The sequence below is a fragment of the Oncorhynchus masou genome, unplaced genomic scaffold (assembly GCF_036934945.1).
Source record: "Oncorhynchus masou masou isolate Uvic2021 unplaced genomic scaffold, UVic_Omas_1.1 unplaced_scaffold_232___fragment_2___debris, whole genome shotgun sequence".
Classification (NCBI taxonomy): domain Eukaryota; kingdom Metazoa; phylum Chordata; class Actinopteri; order Salmoniformes; family Salmonidae; genus Oncorhynchus; species Oncorhynchus masou.
In genome coordinates, this window is record NW_027016665.1 from 169 (window position 1) to 11,000 (window position 10,832).

Consider the following 10,832-nt stretch of genomic DNA (forward strand, 5'->3'; position numbering starts at 1 on the left):
TTGTAATTTGGAAGACCCATTTTGCAACCAAGCTATAATTTCCTGGCTGGTGTCTTGAGATGTTGCTGCAATATATCCACATAATTTTCCTACCGCATGATGCCATCTATTTTGTGAAGTGCACCAGTCCCTCCAGCAGCAAAGCATCCCCACAACATGATGCTGCCACCGCCGTGCTTCACGGTTGGGATGGTGTTCTTTGGCTTACAAGCCTCCCCCTTTTTCTTCCAAACATAACGATGGTCATTATGGCCAAAAAAAATATATTTTTGTTTCATCAGACCAGAGGCTTTTTTTATGGCGGTTTTTGAGCAGTGGCTTCTTACTTGCTGAGCAGCCTTTCAGGTTATGTTGATATAGGACTAGTTTTACTGTGGATATAGATACTTTTGTTCCTGTTTACTCCAGCATCTTCACAAGGTCCTTTGCTGTTGTTCTGGGGTTGATTTGCACTTTTCTCACCAAATTACATTCATCATTAGGAGACAGAACACATCTTTTTCCTGAGCGGTATGACGGCTGTGTGGTCCCATGGTGTTTATACTTGTGTACTATTGTTTGTACAGATGAACGTGTCACCTTCAGGTGTGTGTAAATTGCTCCCAAGGATGAACCAGACTTGTGGAGGTCTAAAAAAATCTGAGATCTTGGCTGATTTATTTTGATTTTCCCATGATGTCAAGTAAAGAGGCACTGAGTTTGAAGGTAGGCCTTGAAATACATCCACAGGTACACCTCCAATTGACTCAAGTGATGTCAATTAGCCCATCAGAAGCTTCTAAAGCCATGACATAATGTCCTGGGATTTTCCAAGCTGTTTAAGGACAGTCAACTTTAGTGTATGTAAACTTCTGACCCACTGAAATTGTGATATAGTGAAATAATCTCTGTAAACAATTGTTGGAAAAATTACTTGTCATGCACAACGTAGATGTCCTATCCGACTCGCCAAAACTATAGTTTGTTAACAAGAAATTTGTGGAGTGGTTGAAAAATGAGTTTTAAAGATGTTTTAAAGATGTAAACTTCCGACTTCAACTGTATGTATGTATTTATGTATTTTTATCAGGTGTACTAGAATGGGAATAGATTAAGTGGAACAGGCTGGGAGTACTGAGGAGAGGTTTGGGAAACTTTCTCTAGGGTATTGTTTAGTCAGTCTCAGGCGTATCAGTGGGCAGCCCAGTCAGTCAACTGGCCTTCCCGGAGAGTATTATGGAGATGCCGGGGTTTTGCTAAATGGGGTCTCTGTGTTCTCATTTAGGACAGTGTGAGTGGGTGTCTGCATCTTGGTTTGTGTGGGTACCAGTCACCACTTGTCTCTCTGTGGTTGTGAGTGTCAGTCCCGCTGTTGTAAATAGAATGTCATGTTATTTAACCTTCCTTCCTCTCTCCATCCTCCCCTGCTTCACTCTTCCCTCCCCTTTTATCCTTCCTCCACCCTCCCATCCCCCCCCACACTGTCCTTCTCTTCTCCCTCTCCTCTCTCCATCCTCCCCCACAACCACCAACCCCAACAGATCGTCTGTTCTATATATACACCTCAGGCACCACAGGACTCCCGAAAGCTGCTATAGTGGTGCACAGTCGGTGAGTCTCTCAGTCTCAGCATCCTAATATCCAGCAGCGAGACACTTGTCTGGTGTATTTCTGTGCATGGTATTCCCCAATGCTATAGCATAGCTTAGCACCCACTGCATTCATGTATTTGATTATTGAATCCTTTTGTGTTGTTCTATCTTCAGGTATTACCGTATCGCTGCTTTTGGCTACCATGCTTTCCGCATGCGCCAGGATGACATCATCTACGACTGCCTTCCCTCTACCACTCTGCAGGTGTGTGTGTCTTCTCTTCATCCATCTCTCCATCTTTTGCTTCTGTCCCATCACCTTCCACTGTCTTTCAGGAGTCATTTGGTTTGGTCTGACAGTGTGGTCCTGATTCTCCTCCTCAACCTGTCACCCTCACTGGCTGTCCAATGTTCCTCTCCTTACAGGTAATATCATGGGTGTGGGCCAGTGTCTCATCAATGGACTCACTGTGGTGGTGAAGAAGAAATTCTCAGCCAGTCGCTTCTGGGAAGATTGCATCAAGCACAACTGCACTGTAAGTAGAAAAAAGCTTATGTATCCTTTTCTATGAGCATAGGAAGAACATCTGACTCTTGGAGTGGTCGATGTGCAGCTACAAGATTTTTGATTGAAACCCGCATTGAATTTAAATCTGATGTCTATGCTGTTCCCCACTCGTCCACTAGGTGGTGCAGTACATAGGGGAGATCTGTCGCTACCCTGCTGTCCCAGCCGGTGCGGCCTTCTGAAAAGGGTCACCGGGTTCGCCTGGCGGTGGGGAATGGGCTGCGTCCTAGTGTCTGGGAGGCCTTCACCGAACGCTTTGGTGTGGCCCAGGTAGGGGAGTTCTAACGGAGCCACCGAATGCAACTGTAGCATCGCCAACATGGACGGCAAGGTAGGGGTCATGGGTAATGTTGTCAACTGGCTCAAAAAGTATGTAAATAATAGAGAGCAATATATTTTTTTGCTCAAGTATGCAACTTTTATAGAGCCACAATGTGGTGTACCTCAAGGATCTATTCTTGGGCCATTAATATTACTTATTTACATAAGGATCTTCCTGTGGTATCAAATACTTTTTTATGTCTTTCCACTGACAAGGTGGGAGCTTGTGGTTCAACAGCCGCATCCTGCCCAATGTGTACCCAATCCGCCTCATGAAAGTGGATGAGGAGACCACGGCGTTGGTGAGGGACAGGCATGGCCTGTGTGTGCCCTGCCTTCCTGGTAAGTAAATGGGCACCAATATTGATAAATATAGGACTTTTACAAATGTTAACCTGGGTAACTGTAAAGCATGTTGTGAAAAATGTATGTAAAAAGGGATTCATAACTAGACTTGATAGATTGACCTCTCCATGTATGACTCCTCTCTTCAGGGGAGCCAGGGCTGCTGGTGGGAAGGATCAACCAACAGGATCCGCTACGGAGGTTTGATGGCTACGCCAACCAGGATGCCACCAGGAAGAAGATCGCCAACAATGTCTTCAAGAAAAATGACTCGGCATATCTGTCAGGTAAACCCACAGGCTCTTAGTGTGATTTAACAATAATTCTGGATTTAATGTTTACTTCGATTATCATACTTGGAATTAGTGCTATTATATCAGTCCTTATCTTTCATTATCTTTACCACATTGTAATGTGTCATCAACTTACCTCTGCCTCCTCCCAGGGGATGTGTTGGTGATGGATGAGCTGGGCTACATGTACTTCTCCGGACCGCAGTGGAGACACGTTCCGCTGAGAGGAGAGAACGCTCCACCACCGAGGTGGAGGGAACACTGAGTGGTCTGCTGGGCCAGGCCGATGGCTGTGTATGGGGTATCTGTACCAGGTGAGATGAAGTTCACATTATGTGCACCATGTTACATGTATGATAGTGACGAGGTGAAACCAGGAGTTAATCTCCACTTAAAGGCCCAGTGCAGTCAAAATTCTGTTTTGCCTGTGTTTTGTATCATTGTACAGCTGATGAAACCAGTGCTATTTCCTGATAGTTGCTGGTTGAAAATATAATCTACACAGGAACTTCTAATCGGCTGGTTTTGCATGGGTGGAATTTCGGCTTGCCTGGTGACATCACCAGGTGGTCATTCTAGTTCATCGACTAATAAGAGTTCCAAACCTCTCTGCCAGTAACAGCTAGTTTTCAGTTGTCTCCTCTACTCTCAAACCATTCCCAGGCCAAATTCTTGCTTGAGAAAGTTTTTTTGCTAAAAAAAAAAAAAGCTATTTGTTTATTTATTTTTACATTTTAATGTAAAAAAAATCACTATTGTACTTAATTGTTACCCAGAAATGATTTGATATTGATGTAAAAACAGCTGAATTGGGCCATTTAAATGTTGATTTGACAGCATTGTCCCTGTTAAATAAATGTTAAAATCGACCAGTCTACAGGGAGGTTGAGTGATTAGGAAGACTTTGCAGCATGGTGTTGTGAAAAGCCTGGTGTGTATGTTTGTCTCCCCGTAAGATGTGGAAGGAAGGCAGGGATGGCTGCCATCGCAGACCCAACAGGGACATTTGACTGTGATGTGTTCCTGCGAGAGGTCCAACAGGCCCTGCCCCCTTACGCCCGTCCCGTGTTCCTACGCATCTCCCCACAAGTAGACACCACAGGTGAGTGGACTGGACACAAGGCTAATTCTAATGTGAAATATCCATCAATTGTATTTTTATAAGGCCTTGCATAAAGCGCCTAATGCTCATTCCAAGAAATAATCAAATATATTAATGACCAATTGTCTTTGTTTCCCTCCTCCTAGGTACCTTTAAAATCCAGAAGACCCGGTTGCAGAGGGAGGATACGATCCGCGCTTATCAACCGACCAGATTTACTTTTTGAACTCCAGAGCAGGGCGTTATGAGGCTGTGAATGAGGAGCTACACAGTGCTATAGTGGAGGGTAGAATGGCTCTAGGAGATGGACTATTTTAAGCTGGGTTTACACATGTTTATGAGGCTGCTTTGAGCCACAGCTTGTTGTTGTAGCTACGTTAAATCTAATCACATAACTGTTTCACGAGACACGGTGGTATGGACAATCCTTACGACCAAGTGAAGAATCTTGTAGTGTGTGACCCCTGTCTGTGCCACATTGTTGAGTATGGCACCACTAAGTTGGCAAGACAACAAAATACGACAGGAAAGGCGGTCGTTTAGTGCGAGAGGCTCAGCCATGTTAGGATCATGAAAGTCATGTAGTGCACACCGGCTTTAGGAAAGTGACTGTCAAGGTGTCAGATACTGGAGACTGTGATATGCTGGAGTGGAAAGTCTTATCATGCCTTTATAATGCATTGTAAGACTTGTCATAAGCATGCATGACCCCATATGTCTTATCAACTCATAATGATCCTGTCTCAACTTGATATGTTCATACATTGTGAAAAATAACATAGTATTATAAAGGCTCATGTGCTTAGAACACGTTATGAAGCATTACACCTGCAGGCTTTAAGTAGTGTTATTGCTGAAGTCAACATGTATTAGTGTTGCTCCCTGGATCTAGTCTAGATCAGGGGACTGAAGGGCTACTGATCAATCAATAGGGAAACCTTAGTACTGTTACAAAACCATGTTTTAACACTGTATCAATAACGTCCAAGGACAAGGTTGGATGAGGGCTTTTCCCCGTTTGTATTTCTTCATTTTGTGTTTCTTAGTTTAGCCAAAGGAAAACATTCAAGCCTTCAACATTACAATGCACATAGAGCAGAGCAAGTTTTCACATGAAACCAGGATGTCTGTTACAATGACAGCATTTGTCTGTTTGTTACAATGAGTGTAAAGGAAATGAGAGCTGGGACTGAATATACCACAGTTGTTGAGATACCAGTCTCTTGAAGATTGTGTTCCAGGCTATTTGCTCCCAACCTTGTAATAGTAGTGTGCCACCATGTAATGAACAAAATGCTGAACTGAACAGTACTTGAGTGTCCATGTTGGATGAGGTGTTGCTACCTGTGTGTTAGTAGTATGATAGAGCATACCTCTTATTCAACACTAACTGTAGGAGTTTCGATTGCGAATTACATTTTTTTTTAATGTAAAACTAGACCTGATTACATAACATGTTTGAAGTAATGGATGATATGCACTGACTGACCACTCAGGTTCACACATTGATATTATGTGCCCAATGGGAACCCCTGTGTGTCCTGGAACTATTGGGGTTTTATGCTTAACCTGACTAAGGAACTCCAATACATAAGAAAGAACATTATTTAAACAATATCTTCACAATCTGTCAATTAGTCAGCAATCATGGTTGCCCTATTATTATGTAATAAAGCAATTTCTCAGAGTAATATTGTAGATAGAATTGATTGGGAACATTATTCTAGCTCTCCATTTTCATACATTTGTTTAGGTGTAACTCAAAATAAAGGTTTGTAAAAGACACCAGTGTTATTTTGTGATTCAGAACAGAGTTATAAGGGGTCTGACATTCTAGGACAAACTTGTGCCGTTTTAGTGCTGCTAACTAGTTTCAGGTCTACCTATTTTAAGACTTGCTACTTTTCAAGTCAACATGTACACTGACTGTCCTGCCAGTGGCACTGGTTTGAGTGTGTTTAGAACTGCAACACTGCTGGGTGTTTCACGCTAAACAGTTTCCTGTGTATTTCAAGAATGATCCATCACCCAAAGGATATCCAGCCAACCTGACAGAGCTGTGGGAAGCATTGGAGTCAACATGAGCCAGCATCCCTGTGGAATGCATTCGACACCCTGTAGAGTCCATGCCCTGACGAATTGAGGCTGTTCTGAGGACAAAAGGGGTGCAACTCAATATTAGGAAGTTGTTCCTAATGTTTGGTATACTCAGTGTATATCATCTGTAGACACATAATACTCACAAACATAAGACCATTACATGCTTTATTCCAGACTGTCCCAAGTGATCAGCCTTCATCATCTTGGACTAGGTAGTAAACTCAACTGGATCTATCTGTAAGTAATTGAGCCTCCACTGCTTGTTAGTAATGAGCCCTCTAGAGCACCACAGCAGCAGACAGCCTGACGGGCAGCAGTCTCAGTGGGTGTTCCTTACAGGCAGTGCAGAAGTACGGAAACACCCGGGGTGAGATGAGGTCTGTAAACGTATAGAGGGGCGTCCTCTCCCGAGGGTCAAAGAAGGTCACCTTGCCCCTGTCCATGTCCAACACCACCCTGATGACCTGCGGCTCCTTCCTCATCATGGTCAAGGGCGCCCACGGTGCCGTGCACGCCTTGTGCTCGCCGTTGCGGAAGCGTATAGTCCAGAAGCCCTCGGCTGGCGTCAGCACGTGCTTGCCCTTCCTGTTGATGGACTCGCTGGCCACGCCTACCACCCAGTATGTGTTAGCCTTTACCTCTACCTCCCAGCTGTGACGGCCAGAGCAGAACCCCTCGGAGCCCAGTAACTCAGCACTGATGTCAAACCTCTCGGGGTTGTTTGGGAGCTTGAAGACCTGGGAGCAGCACTGGACCACAGTTAGATCCTCAGACAGGATGAAGCAGCTAGCGGCTGTGTTGGGGTCCAGAGTCACAGGAGCTGGGGAGAGAGGGGAAGATATGAGCCTCAAATGGAAGACAGAGATGATAGAAAGAGCAGAACTGAGATTAAATAAAATATATAGAATAACTTTATTTCCTGTGAGGAAACAGTACAGTCACTTCTACCGACTCATATTTGATTAATACTCACTATATTGAATGATGCTCTTCATCTTGTCCCAGATGTTGAACTTTACAGAACCCAGGTGCTTTGCCACATCAATCAGAGTTCCAGGAATCATCTTTGGATCCAGCGGCATATGCCAGGTTCTGGAATGACGACATTCAGTGATGAATCAAATCCTGTCTATTATACCAGCGACAATATATCTTCTTTTACCATGAAATTGATGTATGATTGATTGTATCATATTTATTGCTATTTTGTGTCAAAGTATTGTTCATTTTAACATGATGATCTGTTTTTATTAAGACTCAGTGAAATTACATTTCCACGAGCAGCACCGCAGATATTGCAATGAGCGAGATGCAACTTTCACACAGTCATACACAGTATCTATATGTGCATGGGTTCGCTTCATGCTGCTAGAGCGTGGTAGGTACCAAACAGCTAAGAAGTATAGCCTCGCGCTTCAACGCTCTTAGTTGTTGTATGCTGTTTACTTTGTGCACCTGCTTCATATCGCTGAGTCTACCTTTAAATGCTCTATTCAATCAGTTACTCTTAAGCCGACATCCGCATAGCGGTTGTTTTGACGGTGTTGGAGGTGGAACTGTGTTAGAGCTGTCAAACACACAAGCGGCTCCTGGTATTACACCACATTGCTATTGGCTGCACGGAGTTGCCTTGTTTACAATTTTGAATACTGGAGTTTGAGATGTAATCTACACCTCTATTAGGCTGATTCATTATTTAGTTTTATGATTTTCTATTTGAGTGTCATTATTTCTATATTTGCGTAAACTTTCTCATGTTAAACTTTCGACGTGAGTGGGAGGGGTGTGGCTTTGTGACCATGAGCAAGAGCATCTGCTCACCATTTTGACAGCTCCAACACAGTTACACCTTCAATACCACCAAAACATCAGCAATGCAGGTGTCGCCTATCACTGGTTAAAGATTGATCTGTTTGATTCTAGGCCTAAGTTAAGAAAAGAATTGAATCTGGAAACACACATTAGCCTTAGATGTCTGCCACATTCAGTAGCTAGATGACTGTTTTCAGTAGTATATTATGGGCACATGATAGTGAGGCAGTATGGGTCTCTGTCTATTTTTGTATTTTGCCTCTGTTAGCTCATGACATCAACCCGTGGGCCAAACGAATGGCTATTCCTGACTCCACTTACCTCTTGATGATATCCTTGTAGCTCTGAAAAGCAAGTAAATGTATCACTTTTAGATGGACAGCTACAATATTCCACATGCATGTTATGTTTCTATATTTTAGTCTTTATTTTGCTTTGGGAATTCCCTTTGTACTGTAAGTAGGGTTTAACTTCATACTGTGTATACCTGTAAGAATGGGATGTCCTGAGACCTCATCTCTTGCTCTACGGTTCTGATGGTGTTTGAGAGGGACGTCAGTTCGTTGGACATCTCCTCAATCTTCTCCTTTAGAAGCAGACTCTTCTGATCCTCCTCTGCCTTCAGAGCATTCAATCTGGCTGCCTCCTCATCTCTCAGGAATTGGCGAAGGGTTTCAAACTCATCCTTTATCTGCCTTTCAGTATGCTCAACCTGGTTCTGGAATTAGACATGTTTAGACATGAAACACCTGAAACCCTCAATGAACCCAGGTTACATTACTGATGATGGGTTCCATGAGCATTAGAAGATGTATTGATCCAGAAAGGACACCATCAAAATCTTTCTAAAGTGCTAGAAATACAATACCCCACCTTGATGTGCTCTGCCGTTTGATCACAGACGACCATAGCCTTCTTGAACAGCTGCAGCTTCTCCTTCAATGGGGTCAATGCAGTTTTGAGTTCCTCCTGGAATGTAAAGGCAAGATATTTACACTTTAACACATACTACAGGGTCAGGCTGGCCATAAGCCAGCAGCGCAATGTGTTGGTTTCTTCTGTCAGGTACCTCTGCATCGCAGCCCCATCACAGCATTCAGCTGCTTGTGTAAAAGTTCCCAATAGCTCCTTGACTGGAAGATCCAGATCAATTGATAGCTGGACCTAGCTAATGCCACGGCAACATTAACAGAGTCTGGATCATGTGACTAAGTGACAGCAAGGGTGGAGACGATGATGAAACAAAAGACTACACACAGATTACGAAAGTCAACGTTCCAGAGCAATGTATAGAATGTTTGGACATGGAGTTTTCTGCATTGAGGTACACTGAAGCTCATGATCCATGCTCTGTTGATGTTGTCTTTGAGAATTCAATTCTAACATTAAAATGTTTATTGTTCCTAGAACAGGGTTAAAGACAGCTGGTTGGCCAGGGGAGGAGGGGAACGTAGAGGGGTACACTTGAGAGACCTGGGATCTGGTTTCATTCCTCCCAGGGGCCCAAGCATCGACCAACCCAACATATGAATCTATTAATAGAATGATCAACTTTTCCAAACCCCCTGTTAACCATCCCACTGTGTCAAAGATGGTTTCTATAACACACACGGTTTTACAAAACAAAACTATCAAACAAAAAAACTAAAAAAGTAATATATTCCTTTTCATGATGAAAGAAGTGCTGCTGGTTTAGCAACTTGTGAAAGTTTTGAGCGTTATTTGACAATGCGGGTGGAACAGGATGGCAGCTGGAGGTTAGATGAGACTGAACATACAGATGAAAGTTAGTTTCCCTCTGACAAGCAAAGTTAAGAGCGAGGGTATGGATGATGAGTGACACATTCAGTGACAGTGACACTGACGGCACAGTGAAGACAACCAAGGTTGTGTTCGCCTACCTTACAGTCGTGTGCACCTTCCCCAATGGGGTAGACCCTGTGCCCCTTGTGTACCGTCTGGCACGCAACACAGATGGGCTGCAGATCGTCCAGACAGAAGAGTGAGAGTGTCTCTCCGTGTTCCTTACACCCCATAGGGTTATTCCTGCTGCTCATCTCCTTCCTGAAGGACTCGCAGGTCTTCTCCAGAATGGTGTTTACCACAATCTCATTCATGGAAGAACGTCTGCAGCATAGAGGGCAGAAGTGGCAGTCGTCCTCACTGTCCTGGGTACTCCAGCTGTCTTGAAGGCATGTTTTACAGAACCTGTGTCTGCAGGAGAGCACAACGGGCTGGTTGAAGATAATTCCACAGAGGGGGCAGGAGAGATTGTCTTCCTGGTGCCTGGAAGTCATTCTGCCTGTCAGGTTTTTAAAACAGGGCTGGAGCAGCAGCAGGATCAGATAAGGTTACTATGCTCCTCCCACCGCTGTTGCTGGGGTTCTCTGGGGTCTACCTCAGTTAAACTTTAATGCTTAAAGGAAATGAATATGTCCATAGGGCTTCCATCTGCTTGAGTAGTGGATATGCAAATAAACACCCCCACTGCATGATAAATCACAGCTATCCACCTGATATCTTTTAAGGAAGACCAGAGAGTGAGTGATAGTCCCATTTCATTGATGCAGTGTTCTGAGATCAGTGTTGTTGGAAAGAGTGGAGATTGGCACGTCAGAGTGATGATGCAAGGGGGTCTGCCTTATACAGCCAATAACATTTTGATGAGGGTGATGCAATAATCATTTGATCATTTAATAAGTCACAAGACTGGTAGGAGC

The 10,832-nt window shown here is 43.8% G+C and overlaps 1 protein-coding gene and 1 pseudogene across 1 annotated transcript; one reads left to right on the plus strand and one right to left on the minus strand.

Annotated features, from left to right (window-relative positions):
* The first annotated feature begins 1,520 nt into the window (after positions 1-1,520).
* LOC135539010 (long-chain fatty acid transport protein 1-like) lies at positions 1,521-4,561 on the plus strand (annotated as a pseudogene).
* Positions 4,562-6,316: 1,755 nt separating this feature from the next.
* Positions 6,317-10,409, minus strand: LOC135539009 (zinc-binding protein A33-like). The gene is made up of 6 exons (XM_064964897.1): positions 10,014-10,409; positions 8,986-9,081; positions 8,600-8,830; positions 8,434-8,456; positions 7,274-7,392; positions 6,317-7,120 (listed from the first exon to the last, which is right to left on the minus strand). Exons 1-6 carry the CDS (start codon positions 10,407-10,409, stop codon positions 6,579-6,581), a joined length of 1,407 nt encoding a protein of 468 aa, XP_064820969.1. The 3' UTR covers positions 6,317-6,578.
* Between the last annotated feature and the right edge of the window lie 423 nt (positions 10,410-10,832).